Raw genomic sequence first — 17,904 nt, 5'->3', positions numbered from 1 at the left:
TAATAATGGGAAGGGGGTTGTTTGTTTTTTGAGTATGTCTATTGAAAAAAACAATAAAAATGATTAAATCTAAAAAAAAAAAAACTGTTTTTGCGAGCCAGCTACTCTGCGATTATTTGATATGAAGCAAAAGTTTGGCCAATCATCAAGGTGGCTCTGCTAATAGCCTTTTGGAGAGCGTTCTTAGATGCTATTAAGAAATCTAAGGACCCGCCACACCCCCCTCTTTTTCAGCTTTATCTAGGACAAAAAGGAGGGGGCCAGCTGCCTCTGACAGTTTCAGCTGTATCTTCCTTAGAATCTTAATAGTAGCGTCACTTTGGATTCTTTCCACAATTAGTGAGCTAAGTGCCGGGTCAATTTCCAGGGCAAATAGGGCTGGTATGCTAATTGGGCAAAATTGTAAACCTCTGAGCGTTCCTTAAGTGCCCAATGACAGGTATATAATTTACAGTATTTGGCAACATTCTGCCAGCCAATTGTACCCTGGCCATCTGATGTCGCTGTACTCACCTCTTTTAGAGGAGGCGGATGTTCTAGTGACCTCCGCTGACTCACAGTCTACAGGAGGGGTTACTTGCTCACTGTAATTGTGAGAATAAGGCAACAAGTGCTGCATGCTTGACCCTTTATGGGAGCAGGTCAGCAAATGCTGCTGTTCAAAGGCAGTGTATTTGTGCCGGCCGTGGGCAGGAGATGGTGGTATGTCACGCACCATTTGGGTATTCCGACTACTGGCAATACCCGGGAAAGAGACATGTTCTCTGAGATACAATGTTTCTTCTTTGTGGTTTGTTTCCTCACCTTGTTCTGAGGAAAGACAGGGATAATGCTGCTAGCCACAAGGTGGCTCCCTTTCTGACTCCTCAGAGCAGACAGGGACTAAGCTCTTTTTTCTTTTTATAATTAAATCTTCTGAGGAGCATTTGCTGTTGGATGGGGACTGGTTTAGTGTGTCTGTCGTATAGACAGACACAGAGTCCTCCATCCTGTCAGCGCTGAGGAAAAAACCGAGCTAGGGGGCGGGATCCGGTGCTCAAGGGAGCACACGTTCTGCGCTCCTGACCCACTCCCTAGAGTCGTGGGAAAGATAAGTGGAAAATGTTTCACTTTACCTTTCTTGCGATGTGTGGAGGCTTGACCACCTAACCCACCAGCTGTTGCAAGCCTCCCAACAAACACAGGCCCTTATTACAGTATGTGGTGTTTGTACATTTTTATCATGCTTGCATAGGTTTCACCCAGGTACTTGGGTTTCCTTCTACAATCACAAAATATACTGGTAGGTTAATTAACTCCTGACAAAAAAAATAACCCTAGTGTTTTCTTATGGCAGACTACACGAGCCAATGAAATTCTAAATAACCATGTTTTAGCAGCAATTCCTGTGTCCTTACACCTTTAAATGACTGTGATATTTGTAGTTTCCAGACACCCTGCTGGATGTACTGAAGCATTACATTAAGTTTTATTCTGTTTCTATAGGATACTCTGCTTTAGATGGGATTAGGTTTCAATCTATCCATGTGAGAATTAATCCGATAACCCTTTCTCCTCCAGAATGCCCGAATGTAGTTTGAGCCCGAGGGAGTTGCTGAAATATATGAGAAATGAAGGGGGATATAAAATCAGAATCTGGATTTCTGCTTCCCATCTGTTTGCAATTGGAAAGGGTGGCAGTGTGATTTTTTTGTGTGTTCTCAGGAAAGCATGAAAGAGTCTGGAACTCATTACACAAACAGCAGGAAATACTATGGAGCCTTGTGACCTTTCTACAAAACCTGCTATACCTGAGCTAGTTTTCGTATTTACCCTTTCGGTTATTTCCTATATGTTGGCTCTCAATGATAATTACACTTACAACTGTTTTTAAACATGAAACAGCCAGCCATTAAATGAATAACCTAGGTTCATCCTCTGTGTCATCAAAATATTTAGTGCCAGTGGCCCCTGATTGGACCTATAGTGAAGGGGCTCTGTTGTGCATTCCAGTGATAATAATTATTTAATTATGTATTACCAAATAGTATTTATACCATAATTATGCTGTCTGGGCCAAGTGGTAATAATGATATATACTCTGTCCTTCTTTGAAAAGTTATTTCTGGGGAGTATTTTCATCAGGGAATTCCAGTTTGAACCCAGTGGTTAGGTGGTAAATTTGTAGCCACTGCATCTGCAGTATACCAGACCCCACACAAAACATGTACTATACCTCCCAACATAACTCCCTCCAGAAGGGACAGAATGCTCTATTCCTGGTCTTCCCTTTTAATTTATGATTGCCATCACCTGTGTTGAAACACCTTTTTTATCACCTAACCTGTTTAAAGCAGGCGATGGCAATCATAATTTAAGAGGGAAGTCCAGAAACAAAGAATTGTGTCCCTCCTTGGGAGGTATGCAATATCAACCCGCCCTACAGATTTACTAGTGGAGCAGAGGAGTAGGATCTTAGCATGCACGCTCTTATACATGTACATTTGAGTGCTCTTTTAGTTGCTATTGGCTTGTGATTGACCTATACTGGAAAATCAATTAGGAAATTCAGAAAAAGAGTTTTAAGGAACAGATCCTAGTCATAAAGGAACATAAATTCCCTTATCTGAAACATGGCACTCATTGGGCGATCATTGTATTCCTACATATTTTGGCCCTCATCGGCCACGAAATTCGAAGCGTTGCAGGTCATCTAAAAAACACACATTTACTTAAATTAATTTTAACTACCACCACCATTATATTAGCTATTTTGGTTAGGTAGGTCTTGCCATGTGAGCAAATATTTGCACTCTAATGCTATTTTCTGTCATAAAATGCAAAGTCAAGGTATACTTTGCACGGATACTGCAGTCACTGGTATCGATGTTGGAGTAAACATCAAAAAGTGCTTATATAGGATCAGATGCAAAGTAAGGATGTGCTTTTGATTTAAGAGACGATCTGTATTTGCCCTAGGACTCACAAAGTCCTTGCGGCACGCCCAGTTTTTCTTTCAGACAGGTACATTGGGCGGGAGTGGGAGCAGGGCAAATTGAGAATCAGAAGGCTGTGCGGCCATCCCTGCTCTCTGTGTGGCTGGATCAGCGCGAAAGGCCATCGGCCCTTTTGCCATTTGCCAGAAATGACTGATGGCCAGGGGCGGATTGGGATGGAAAACCAGCCCGGGAAATTTCAGGAAGCAGCCCTAATGGGGGTGGAGTCTGTCAATGGGGGCGGGGTTTGTAGAGTAAGCAGAATTGTTAACTGGAGAATGAATAATAAACGATTATGGGCATAAACTACACAGTATTTTAAACAATTTCACACACAAAAATAGTGTTGTATGTACGGGACTTAAAACATTTGTCCCATGGTGCATAACCCCATGCATAATACTCATTTCCTTTTTTTTTTTGCAAATAAATTTACATCAACAATATAAATATGGGAATAGGTTAAGCCCCATACACACTTGGCTAAATAGTAAAAGATATCACTAAAAAAGGGCCCTTCTGAGTGATATGTTTTACTATATCGCCTAGTGTAGACACTGATTATCATTAACAATGCGTGCTCCTATGCATTGTTAACAATCCCTTCCCTCTTCCTGCATGTTGTCGCTCCCAATAATGGTGTCGGCAGGGATCGGCAAGTGTGTTTGGGGCTTTACACTATATTTTTGCTGGTGCAGTGGATTGTTTTAAACTAAAACAAGAGTACAGCAACTCTAAAAAATGGGAATATTTAGAATCAGGATGGATAATTAAATAGAGAAAATGCACGGCAGATAGCTACTGTATATACATTTGCATACTTTATAAAATAAAGCATACACTGAAGGTATACATGAGCAATTGCTACAGAAGCCATGGGCTTCAAACAGTTAACTCACCACTTGTGTGGGGCATCCTTGCCTACTTTTGAAAACTAGTAGAATGAGCCACTTAGAGGTGTGTCATGCTCCGCCTAGGGGGGTGTGTCTTAATCCACCTATGGGCGTACTTATCGCTACTATGGGGGGTGTTCTCCAGTGGCTGGAGAAAACTCTGGAACACTCTGGGCATAAATCAGATGTGTATGTTGCTGCATGTAGCACTGCACTAAACCTTTGAAAGAACGTGTGTGTGTGTGTGTGTGTGTGTGAGAGAGAGAGAGAGACAGAGAGAAGAAAAGAGAGAATGCATGTGTCAGAAACTGAGAAGTGTGTGAGAGACACAAAGGTGGGAGAGAAAGAGGAAATGTGTGTGAGGGAAAGTTTGAGAGACAGAGAGAGTAAGAGAAGGGTAGAGCATTTGTGGAGGGACAGAGGGAGAGTGTGAGGGAGAAAGGGAGAAAGAGAGGGGAGAGAGAGTGGAAGAAAGATAGAGTGTGAGAGTGGGAAAGAGAGAGAGAGAAAGAGTGTGAAGGGGGAGAGAGAGAGTGAGAGTGGGAAAGAGAGTGAGAGAGTGGGAAAGAGAGAAAGAGAGAGTGTGAGGGGGGAAGAGAGTGTGTGTGAGGGGGGAAGAGAGAGAGTGAGAGTGGGAAAGAGAGAAAGAGAGAGAGAGTGTAAGGGGCGAAGAGAGTGTGTGTGAGGGGGGAAGAGAGAGAGTGAGAGGGGGGATTGTTATGGAGAGAGTGTGTGAAAGAGTGAGGGAGGAGGTGAGAGAGGGGAGTGTGTGTGAAAGTGGGTGTGTAAGAGAGGGAGAGAGTGGGTGTGAGAGGGGGAGAGTATGAGATAGAAACAAAGAGGGAGGTAGAGAGACAGAGGGGTAGATTTATTATTTATTATTAGGCGATCAGGGGAATATGCGCTATCCCCTGATCTATGGCACCCGCCGAGCGGGTGTCTATCGCGCGGCGGTGTGAGGCAGGAGGCATAGCGCAGCTACGATATTTCGTAGTGCGCGCCTGCCTAATTTATGAACAGTCAGCATTGCTGACCATTCCGCCGCCTGCAGCTATCGACTTCGACTGCTGCAGCGGCGATGTCCTATGCCTACAGCAGGGACAGCGCTGTCCCTGCTGCTGGCTCTGAGCTGCGCTGGGGATCTCGCGTGAGTAGCGAGATCCCGCGCATGCCCGCTTCAGCCGGCCGGGGAGAAGCAGACAGCGCGCCAGTGTCAGCTGGAGGAGGCATCGCGGGAGGGGGGAGTTAGCGCTCCCCCGCTTCGGCGGCCAAGATCTTAGTAGCCTTTAGCGCCGCTATAATAAATCTACCCCAAAATGAGTTGCTCTCAGGGGGTAAAGACAGATTTAGAGTGGGCCAGGGAGGAACGGCGGCAGCTGCTGTATTGGAGGGACCAGGCTCACCCTGCACACACTAATAACCAGGGAGGGGGAGTGAGAGTGTATGAAAGGCTTGAGACAGGTTGCACTGTACCCTTCCCCTTCTGTATAGGCAGCGCTGTGTACCTGAACCACTGGTCGCTGGGTCTTCTGCTCATCAGCGCTGGCAGCTCAGGGTCTTCCACTTGCCAATGCCTATGTGGGAAGAATAGGACAACTGGCGATGGCAGCATGAGCATGTTACAGCAGTGGAATGGGGCTGCAGCATCACCTTGTACAGGGGGATAACAGGACTGCAGCATCACCTTGTACAGAGGGATAACAGGACTGCAGCATCACCTTGTACAGGGTGATAAAAGGACTGCAGCATCACCTTGTACAGGGGGATAACAGGACTGCAGCATCACCTTGTACAGGGGGATAACAGGAGTGCAGCATCACCTTGTACAGGGGGATAAAAGGACTGCAGCATCACCTTGTACAGGGGGATAACAGGACTGCAGCATCACCTTGTACAGGGGGATAACAGGACTGCAGCATCACCTTGTACAGGGGGATAAAAGGACTGCAGCATCACCTTGTACAGGGGGATAACAGGACTGCAGCATCACCTTGTACAGGGGGATAAAAGGACTGCAGCATCACCTTGTACAGGGGGATAACAGGACTGCAGCATCACCTTGTACAGGGGGATAACAGGACTGCAGCAACACTTTGTACAGGGGGATAACAGGACTGCAGCATCACCTTATACAGGGGGATAACAGGAGTGCAGCATCACCTTGTACAGGGGGATAACAGGAGTGCAGCATCACCTTGTACAGGGGGATAACAGGACTGCAGCATCACCTTGTACAGGGGGATAACAGGACTGCAGCATCACCTTGTACAGGGGGATAACAGGACTGCAGCATCACTTTGTACAGGGGGATAACAGGAGTGCAGCATCACCTTGTACAGGGGGATAACAGGAGTGCAGCATCACCTTGTACAGGGGGATAACAGGAGTGCAGCATCACCTTGTACAGGGGGATAACAGGAGTGCAGCATCACCTTGTACAGGGGGATAACAGGAGTGCAGCATCACCTTGTACAGGGGGATAACAGGACTGCAGCATCACCTTGTACAGGGGGATAACAGGACTGCAGCATCACCTTGTACAGGGGGATAACAGGAGTGCAGCATCACCTTGTACAGGGGGATAACAGGAGTGCAGCATCACCTTGTACAGGGGGATAACAGGAGTGCAGCGTCACTGCCTGTGTCACTACATTTACATTTTTATTTTTAATTTGAAACTTCAAAAGGATGCAGGGGAGTGCCTGCTGGCCATTGGGACTCCAAAACATCTTCCCCTGTACCCTTCATAGTTACAGCACTGTGCCCCTACACATAACACACATCTCACCCATATTAAAGCCAGTACACCCATCACAGTAGTAAATTATACATAGCAACCATCCCATTATACAAACAACACACCCCACTACCCATTATAAACACAACACCCCCCACTACCCATTATACACACAGCCCCCACTCCCCATTTTATATACACAACACACCCCCACTCCCCATTATGCACACAGCCCCCACCAGGGGCTGGCTGGCAACTTTTACCCTGGGGGCAAATCCAGAGCACTGGCCCATAAGGAGGCTGGCAGCCATGTTCCTGTAGCCACGGCCATGTTTTGAAAGCTGGCGCCGCGCTACAGGAAGTGGAGGGGAAAAAAAACAGGACAGCCCGCCAGGGGCAGATCCAGAACAAAAGGAGAGAGAGAGAACAGATGGGGCTGTGGAAAGAGCGGTTGATTCAGACCTGTTCTTTTGGATCCAAAATTGGTCCCTTTCCCCGATGGTCAGGGTCTGCATATGTGCAGGCACGAACATACGCATGTGCAGACTCTGGGAGCTAATGGCTTTGGCAAGTATAACACTCGCCAGGCTGTTCTCTCCATAGTGGGATTGAAGGGGGTGAGAGCTGGGGAACTCCCAGTGTTTTTTGGGCATCCCCATAAAAATGCAGGTCATTCCCCTGGGTATGACGTCACATGGCATCAGTGCTCGCCCCGAATTCGCCAATCTGCAGCCATATGATAAGTAAGTATTGACTGACTTTTCAGACCAAAGGCTGCAGAACTCATTTGATGCTCAGCGACCATCAAATGATTTCTCCTCGGTTCGGGCACATGCGAGGGGATGTTTGGGAACAAATCCCCTTGCATACTAGCGACAAGATTCAGATGACGAGGGAGTGGGGACAGAGAGAGAGAGACAGACACAGATAGATAGATAGATAGATAGATAGAGAGAGAGAGAGAAGGAGCGTGTAGTGAGAAAGGTGAATGGAGAGAAGGAGAAGAAGTGGAGATAGGAAGAGACTACAGTGGAGGGAGTGTGGAGGAGGAGAGAGACAGAGAAGGAGAGCGGAGGGAGAGAGATAGAGAGAGACAGGGGCTGCAACAGGCATCCCTCTATCTCTCCCCACCCCCAGGAGAGGTATTCATAGGATGCGAGAAAGACAGGGAGCGAGAGAGGGTGCAAGAAAGAGACAAGGAGCGAGAGAGGGTGCAAGAAAGAGACAGGGAGCGAGAGAGGGTGCAAGAAAGAAACAAGGAGCGAGAGAGGGTGTGAGGAAGAGACAAGGAGCAAGAGAGGGTGCAAGAAAGAGACAAGGAGCGAGAGAGGGTGCGAGGAAGAGACAAGGAGCGAGAGAGGGTGAGGCAGGGACAGAGAGAGAGGGTGTAGTGGAGAGACAGGGAGTAAAAGAGGGTGTGAGGGAGAGACATAGAGAGAGAGTGTGGGGGGGATGAATAAAAGACGGGGCAAGAGAAAATATAAAAGGAATAGAGACAGGGGGAAGAAAAATATGAAAGAAATGAGAGTGGGGGTGAGAATTGGGGTGGAGTGAAAAGGGGAGAGGGGTGAGACAGGGGGAGTAAGAGGCAGGTTGAGAGAGAGGGAGGGGAGGCTATTCAGGGGAGAGGGATAGAGAACAGGCATTTAAAAGGGATGACTTTTCCCCCAGTAAAAGTGTCCTGTGTTCATCTGACTCACCAGTCACTCGGCAGAGGCAGGCTCCAGGGCAGCGGCAGTCCCAGGGTCTCCAGAGTAGACGCTGCGCCAGGGTCTGCAGGGCAGCGGCGGTCCCGGGGTCTCCAGGGTAGAGGCTGCTCCGGAGTCTGAAGGGCAGCGTCGGTCCCGGGGTCTGCAGGGTAGAGGCTGCGACGGCATCTGCAGGGTAGAGGTTTCGCTGGCGGCTGCAGAGTAGAGGCAGCACCGGCGTCTGCAGGGTAGCGGCGATCCCGGGGTCTCCAGCGTAGAGGCTGCGCTAGGGTCTGCAGGACAGCGGCAATGCCGGGGACTGAGCAGCGGCTGCGCCGGCTTCTTCAGGCAGCAGCACCAACGGGTCTTTTATCTCCCGCCGGGTCTTTCATCTTGCACCAAGTATTACGTGCCCGGGTGCCCCCCTAAAGCCACTGCGGCCCGCAAAAGTACCTGTAGAGCGGCCCGGGGGGGCAAATGGCACCCTGCCCCCTGGCCCAGCCCACCCCTGGCCCCCACTCCCTATTACATACATAACACTCCCCATTATAAACACAACACACCCCCACTACCCATTATACACACAGCCCCCACTCCCCATTATATACACAACACACCCCCACTTCCCATTATGCACACAGCCCCCACTCCCCATTATACACACAACACACCCCAACTCCCCATTATAAACACAACACACCCCTCTACCCATTATAAATACAACAAACCCCCACTCCCCATTATGAACACAGCCCCCATTCTTCATTATATACACAGCCCCCACTCCCTATTATATACACAACACACCCCCACTTCCCATTATACACACAGCCCCCACCCCCCATTATAATATTATATATACACAACACACCCCAATCCCCATTATGCACACAGCCCCCACTCCCCATTATACACCCACTCCCCATTATAAACTCAGCCCCACTTCCCCAGTACAAGGTACATCAGCCCCCACAGCCCATTATACACACAACTCACTTGACTGTGTTGCTCTTCCTGAGAGGAGCAGGGATTTGACAGCATGCTGGAGAAGAAGCATGCTTCCAGCAGCTCATGATCGCAGAGAGAAGAGAGGAGCAGGAGGTGCAGGCCTGATGCACGATGTTGTTGAGGTGGGCGGGGCTAGCTTCAGTATGTGAAGCAGGGCCCTGGCTGCTGTGCTGCTGCTTCTCCCGATGTGACTCCCTGTCACTGTCAGCACACACTGCGGCTCGGCTACCACACAGCGTCATGTCCTGCTGCAAGACGCTACGACCTCTCAGCACCCTCCTCAGCAGTGTATTCTAGCCAGGCTGCAGGCGGCCGTAATCACTTCTCGCCGGCCCGACAGAGGGTGGAATGGGTCCGGCCCACCGGGATTTTTCCTGGTATCCCGGTGGCCCAATCCGCCCCTGCTGATGGCCAGTCCCGGTCCTGCTCTCTATCCTGTTTGATCATCTAAAGACATTCAAAGTACATTCAGATACACAGCTTTGTAGTGGCATTAGCATGAAGTCATAGACATGACTGTGGCAACGACAGATGGCTACAGAGCAGAATCAGGGCCAGTTAGTTTTACCACAATAGTTTATTAGGGTGGACAACACAACTCATGGGAGTTATTAACCAAAATGCCTACACCAACACTACATTGTGTCTACTCTGCTTTTTTTTATGTGTGTGACCTATCTAATTCTATACTACACAAATCCTATTTATTATGTGCATTGTTTTGATGTCTGTAAAGCGCCTTGAGTCCTGTTGGAGAAAGTGCGCTACAGTATATAAATAAAACGTATTTACTTACTGACTGACTGCTATACAGTGCAACTCAGTGGTGGTACACAGTGCAGAGGCTGGTGGCATAGCTACAGAGCTCACAGCTATAGAACTACAACTCTATTAAATAGGACATACAAGTGCTTACACATATGAGACTCTTGGTCAGCCTTTGCATTTCTGTGATATCTGCGTGTAACCATTTATATGTGAACTCTACAAATGTGTGTATTGCATGAATTCAGTGGGACTCTATTGAATTGTTTTAAACTATTAAAGTACAAATTCATTTTAGTGGACTAGATGCTTTGAGTAGGATTGGCGTTCCAGATAATACATGAAAAACATTTGAAAAGGGCATCAGAGACACATAAGCTTTTGATACACGTTTGAAGTGATCAGCATAAAAAAAGGGCAGAGGGAAGACAAACAGCAAAGGAAGAGAACTGAAAAACGTAAAAGAATGGTAAGTGCTCAGAAAGAGAGCTGAGACTATGAAAGAGTGAGGTCTATTGTAATAGAAAACATAAAAGAGACGGAGAGGGCTATTTATTAAAATGAGCTGATAAGGCTGATTGTTTTCTGGAAACCGCTTGTCATTGCAATTTATTATAAAAATCTTGCCAATGCATTTATTTTCTTTGCTTTTCTTCTGCTGTCACCATCTGTAGATTAACAACTTTTGTTTTAGATGCAAACTTCATACTGTTAAAGGCAAAGCTGCCCAAATATCACTGTTTTTTTCTAAACTGTTATCCTGTTTCTCTTTCCTACATAGGCCCAGCGATGGCGCAAGGAATTTGAAGATGAGAAACCATTTGATCTAGAAGGCTCTGGAGATGATGACTTCATTGACGAGGAAGATATCGATGATGTGTATTCTGGATCAGGATCTGGTGGTAAATATTGCAGTCTGATCATTATATTTTTATTATTATTATCCTTTAATTATATGGTGCCACAAGTAATCCGCAGTGCCCAGTACATAAACAAATAGGCAAAACAAGTTACAGTTTAGACAATATAGGACAAGTACAGGGTATATAAACATAGCAACAGTACATCAGCAAATGATTCTGAAATTAAAATCTGGATGGCAGAAAACAGGGCAGGGCACATGAGGGAAGAGGGCCCTGCTCGTGTGAGCTTACATTCTAAAGGTGATGGACAGACTGGTGACATGGATGGGGTATACGGAGTGTGGAACAATGGGATAGGATGAGAGTTATCCTACCTTGATGGACATTTGTTATCACATTTTTTTTTTTCAAATTCAACCAAACACTACTTAATGCATACTGTACTTCACTTTGTCTACATTCTATTTAATGCAAGTACAATAGTCATTTTAGTATATAAAAACCAGGAGAGGATAATCATGTGATTACATTACAATAGATTGGTCATCCCTAATGCAGATCCAGGTCAGCTTTATTTCCATATGGGAGGAGTGCCTAGAGTGTAACTAGATCTGTTTCAGACTCTACATTTTTTCCCTAGTATAACATGGAAATTGCATCTTCTATCTGGATTAACTCCTAACTCTGTAGCCAAAAATCTACTGTTCTTTCCTGGCTTTTCCCTGTGTATTTATTTAGATTATCCAGCTGCTTCCTGTAATTTTTGTTATCAATAAGACCAATTTCATCATTTCTACTTCTAAAATGTTACATACAAGCTATCCCAATAACACGCATTGTTTTCATCTGCTCTTAGATTTCGATATGGATTCCAGGCTGGATTTTGGGGTTAGATTTACAACAGAAACACCTATTTCACCTCCCACAGCCATAGCATTAAAACCTGCTCCTACAGCACATTTACTTCCCCCCCTGCAGACCACTTGGCTTCCCCCAACAACGGAAGCCACACTTGTACACCGGCACCATCCATGGGTTCCACCTGAGACTCCAGAAATACCATCGATAACTGCCGCACCCACACCTACAAGTCCTACCAAAGAAGCAGCAACCACAGCTGACGTAATCACAGCAACAGCTAGGACAACAGAAGTACGCAGGTTACAGCCTGTGATTATTGTTTCCACATTAACAACACTCATGCCTACAACTGCAGAGGAAGAGACATTTGAGGATACTACTGAGGGGGTTGTAACTGCTACTGGCCAGGGTAGCGGCAGACAGTGGCCTTCGGAGGATGAGAGTATAGTGCAAACAACTGCTGCAGATGAAAGTAAAATAGATCTCCTGGCTGAAGTGACTCCTACTCAACAACCACAGGTGAGGAGCTGAGGACCTGTTAGAGATTGTACAGCAACTTGAGATGGGAACTATTACTATTAAAAAGCCCAGATACCTTACATATATTGGATCTTGTGTTGCTGGGTTATCATGATCATTTAAACTGGGTACACACTATACCCATATCAGCAAGTCATACACATTTGGCGATGCATGCAACGATGGCAGGGGCCAAGCTGCCGAATCGTTAATGACAACCCCTGTCGGGCTGATGGCGGATGTCGCTGGTGACTCACCGGAGCGTGCATCATTAGCGACATAGTGGATATACACTAGATCAGTGGTTCTCAACCTCGGTCCTCGGGACCCCCCAACAGTGCATGTTTTCCAGGTCTCCACACAGAATCACAGGTGAAATAATTAGCTCTGCCTGTGATCTTTTAAAATGCGTCAGTGAATAATAAGTGCACCTGTGCACCTGCCAGGTGACCTGGAAAACGTGCACTGTTGGGGGGGGGGGGGGGGTCCTGAGGACCGAGGTTGAGAACCACTGCACTAAATAGACAAGACACATAGAAAAACTGTGCCAGGTCAACCAAGAAATAAAATTAACACTTTAATTTATTATTCGGTACTTGTTTAGTTTTACGGCGGCAGCATGGCCACCGTGAACTTCTGGGTACTGCGCTCACCAGACTATCTAAAATAAACAAAATTAACTCTATGCCAACGTAGATAGTTCATACCCCTACTATCCACGTTGGCATAGAGTTGATTTTAGATAGCATGGCGAGCGCAGCAAGCCACCAAGCCCGCAGCGTGGGCGAGCGAAGCGAGCCCCGCAAGGGGACTCAGACACACGGCCGCTGCTGCCGTGAAACTAAACAAGTACCTATTATTCATTTAAATATAGATCTCTGGCCAGTGATAGAAGTAATGGTCATATTAAAAATTAGAACACACATAAAATAATATAATATCTATTTGAACTCACACTGTTTAGATGATTCATAAAATAAAAAAAATAATATAAGTCTTGTCCTTGGAAATACTCAGTAATATCCGTTAATAGTTGGTAAGAACAATTCGAACAATCCTCCATTTGTAATGATTAGGGGTTAATGAAACAGTCCTCCAATGAAGAGACCATATAAGGTAATTTAACATGCCATTGCCTGGGAGATCACATAGATTTTATGTGTGTTCTTTTTGTACCTCTGTTTGGGTAAATCTGTTTGCTGTTCCGCGTCTCCCAGCTGCTGATGCTGATCCCCTTATATGCAGCTATCTCTGGAGTTTTTCCACAGCAGCTTTTTTTTGTGTAAAAAAAGAGGTATTCCAGGAAAGATGTTCCTAATCAATGGTTAACGCGTCTCCCCGCCTGCAGTAACTCTCAGCGGCTTCCTCAGAATAAGTGGTATACACAAAATGATGAGCCCAATATGTCGGTCCGACCACATACTGTATTACTTTCAAAGTGCAATCACATCCTGGAAGGATGCAACTGCAGTTTGTTTGACAGTGGCGGGTATCAAGGGGAGGGTGGGGGACGCAGCGTCACACACAGCTGCTGCAAAACGAAGAATGCTTTGCAACCAGTCTGCATAAGCAGGAGTCAACCCTACTCACTGCGATCACAGCGATTCCTACAATGAGTTGCAGTCATATTGCAATAGTTGCACAGGGCTGGCCTATTTATGCATGTGATAGCAAGCAGTCACAGTTTTGCTGTTTTAGCAAAGCTGTGACTGCTGCTGAATTGGCCCCATATACAGTAGGTCCATAATAAACAGTCATTCCTGCATGATTTTAGTAAACGGCTCATTCAGCATTGCTGCAATGCAGGGGAGAACAATCCCTTTGTGATCTGTTTGGTTACATTCGACTCTGGCAGCAGTGATGCTGCTGTTCGGAGCATTTGTCCCTAGACTAGAATAATATTGAATTGCTTTGGTAATTTTGCAATTTGCGTTGAGTCAGATCTTTAAATTCCACTGGGTCTTGGTAGTTAAATAATGAATAGGCCCTTTAATGAGAGTTTGTGCTAAATTTTGTTTTGGAATTGCAAACTTTTTCATACTTTATTTCTATATCTCCCCCTTTTATATTTTTCTTATTATTGTATTTATTATTTTATTTATCTGGATTATCTTTGCGGCTTCTCACTGTGACTCATTGTGTTTCAATGACAGACGGACATCTGGGAGGTGACTATAGCCACTTCTCGTGACAGTGATATTGAGGTTCCAGTTAGTGGAGGCCCAAGTGGAGACTTTGAGATTCAAGAAGAGGATGTTGGAACCCAGACAATAGTCCCCACATTATTTGACCTGGGCAATGAAGTATTACCTCCTGTTCCATCACCCACTGTTCATGGACGAGGAAGGAAAGCAGACACTGGTCTCATTGACAACACCATAGATTCTGGGAACACACTGGCACAAATGCCTCAAAAGAACATTCTGGAGCGAAGAGAAGTATTAATTGGTGAGTGGCTTTTACAGGACCATAATTTAATATTTTGGCAAACAACATGGTAGCTTGTAAAATGTAGATGAAATAATAGACTTATATATTGTTGTTTATATTTTGTTGAGAAATGTACAATAATAAAAGTAAATGACTAGAACAAGTGCACATACAAATTGCATATTTCTGCCCATATGGAGAGTTGTGTAATGTTCTAGTTACCAGCAATACAGATCACTTTGTTTTATACAGGCACACCTCATAGGAACCTACAGTATGTACCACTTGTAAACCATTCATGTTATGTGCATCAAAGATCATTCACTAATAGGCATCAATGGAACCACAAAAGGAACTTGTGTACTAGCAAGGCGCCCACGATAATTAGTCGCCCGATTTTTGATCGCATCGCATTGCATGCCATACACCCGATGGCATGTGATGTGATTTTGCCCCATATACGATGTTAAATCGTATAAGCACCCTAATGGGTGCTTACAATGTTAAATGCACCCCCACGCCACCCCCCAAGTATAAACGTGAACCCGAAGTGTGGCGAGCGCAGCGAGCCCGCGAGGGGCGGCGGTACTCGTCCTACGACCTTTTCATACCCCCACTATTCACGTCGGCGTGGAGTTGATTCTATATAGTGTGGCGAGCGCAGCGAGCCACCGAGCCCGAAGTGTGGCGAGCGGAGCGAGCCCCGCGAGGAGACACGTATACCTGTGAAGTTCTGCACATCCCCTCGCATGGCTCGCTGCGCTCGCCAGACTATGTAAAATCAACTCCATGCCGACGTGGATAGTGGGGGTATGAAAAGGTTGTAGGACGCGTACCACCGCCCCTCGTGGGCTCGCTGCGCTCGCCACGCTTCGGGTTCACGTTTATACTTGGGGGGGTGGCGTGGGGGTGCTTTTAACATTGTAAGCACCCAATAGGGTGCTTATACAAGTTATAATCGCATCCCATCGCATTGTATGGCATTGTATGCCATTTACAATGCCATACAATTTAAAAATTGTATGACATTGTGGAACATTGCGCGATATCGCATCGCATACCATCGTATGCGATATGGTCTGCGATGCTATGGGCGCGGTGATAGTACACAAGTACCCCACAAAAATATCCTTATGCAGCAAAAACATCATTCCACATGTAAAAATAAAAAAACTTAAACGAGTTAACAGTAGCACAAGTTGTGTCCAAGAAATGAATTGTTTTGAATTGTTCTTATATGCGAGCATTTATTTCAGGTGCCCCCTTCCCCCCTCTTTATTATAGTGTAATTTTATTTTTAATAAATACCATATTATATGGTATATGCTATACATTTGTGTCTTTTTAATTCAGAACCATATAGGCACCTGACTAATAGCGCAGGCTCTATCAATACAATTATTTGCAGTCTAGTGACTGGGGGCCGTCTGATTCAATCGCTCTCCCGCGCGTCTGCACAGGGGAGCGATGTTTTCCGTCTGCGCATTTCTGCACATGTGCAGATGCTGGGTGCATGCGGGCATGGCAAACTTCTAGTTCGCTATCCCGTTCATACGTACCAGTGCGAGCGGGGGCGTGGGGAGGTGGTGATGGGCTACACCCATGGAAATTCCCATGAAAACGCTTGGTGTTCCCATGCAAATGATGCGGGTGCCGGGGGCGGGCAGCTGATGTCACCGGATGTCAGTGCCCCACCCTCTTTCCATACAAGGAGCATGCAAAGCTAAGACACCGGTGAGTGTCTTAGTTTTGTATGCACCTTCCAAATCATTCCATGATTGAAGACTATGGAATGATTTGGCCCCCGTACATACAAAGTGGTGCCCTAGAGACAACCTAATTATTACATGTAATATATAAAGACTTCTTTTTACCAATGACCACACAGACAACAGGTCTTCAATTGCTAGTGGAAGAAATACATTTCATCATTGCAAATAGACTGGATGCCTTTCTTCCAATAAATGGTATATGTATGTATGGCCCTTAGTCAGTAAGGGTTGTACTTTTGTGAAGACACGCAGAACTACATCCCCCGGTGGCAGCATGCTGGAGGCAGGGCAGCACAGGGCAAGGCCATCCCACATCCCGGGTCCCGCCCCATAATGCAGTCATAAATATTTTGCGATTGCATTGGTGCAAAGCCAGGTTGAAGGCCACCATCTTCAGCAGCTGTGTGTCATCGAGCAGCCACCGCGCCCCTTCCTTCCAAATTGTCTGGACACTCCTCCGCTGTCCGCGGCAACAATCCATTGCAGTTTGTTGTCCTGATAATATTGCATCATTGCCCCCACTCTTACATTTTCACATACTGCAGATCAGTGTGCATGCACAGATAGCTGAAAATCACAATTTCCAGTCATTTGTGATACTCTGCAGAATAGTTTAAGGGGGTAATTAATATAAGAAATGTAATCAGTTGTCATTTTCAAGGTCAAGAAGGAATTTGTTTCTTTCACACTGGATGTCTTGTTTGTCTGGATTAACATAATTAGACACATTGAAGTGATGCATCTGTGTCTTTTTTTCAATTTACTAACTATGTAATTATAACATCATGCTAACCATGAATTATGGAAAGCAGATTATTGGACAGTACATGCACAATTAGGGGGTTATTCTGGTTGATTCGTTCAACTGCGAATCCGCATCCTTGCAAGTCAACCAGAACCTGCCCTCTGAATGACGGTACACCGGCCCACTATTCGCAAATGGATGATTCACATATACATTTAGTTGCATGCCAGTGGGAACCTCCCACATCTTGGGCGTTCCCAGGGGCCAGTACCCCTGAGCGCCCCCACTACCCCCCCCCCGCGCAAGGTTGGGTGCGTGCATCCAGCAAACAGTTTCTTCACCGTGGGCGCACGCTCAAGCGTCTGCACATGAGCAGAATTGCGTCTGCGCATCCACAGATGCTAAACATCGCCACCCGTGCAAACGCATATGAATTAACAAACAGACATGAATAAGGTCCTAACTGTGGTGCTAACAATTTTGTGAACTCTCTACAATTGTCCGAATTTTAGCACAAGTGTGACCTTTTCGTATTCAGATCCTCGTGATAAAATTTCATTATGAGGACCCAATATATCAAATAATACACAAGAGGACATGATATGTAATTTATTTATTGATCCAACAGTAAATTGCCATTAAAAAGAA

At 45.9% G+C, this 17,904-nt stretch overlaps 1 protein-coding gene across 1 annotated transcript in view; it reads left to right on the top strand.

The window, feature by feature from the left end:
• SDC3 (syndecan 3) overlaps positions 1-17,904 on the top strand; it is a 98,660-nt gene that overhangs the window by 67,452 nt on the left and 13,304 nt on the right. Inside the window, exons 2-4 of the mRNA XM_083173471.1 lie at positions 10,848-10,968; positions 11,786-12,309; positions 14,463-14,757. Of these exons, the coding sequence (XP_083029597.1) occupies positions 10,848-10,968; positions 11,786-12,309; positions 14,463-14,757 (940 nt within the window). The remainder of the gene's footprint in view (positions 1-10,847; positions 10,969-11,785; positions 12,310-14,462; positions 14,758-17,904) is intronic.

The sequence above is a fragment of the Crinia signifera genome, chromosome 2 (assembly GCF_055691185.1).
Source record: "Crinia signifera chromosome 2, ASM5569118v1, whole genome shotgun sequence".
NCBI lineage: Eukaryota > Metazoa > Chordata > Amphibia > Anura > Myobatrachidae > Crinia > Crinia signifera.
The sequence above is the reverse complement of the archived record's forward strand: the minus strand, read 5'-3'. Positions and strand labels throughout refer to the sequence as shown.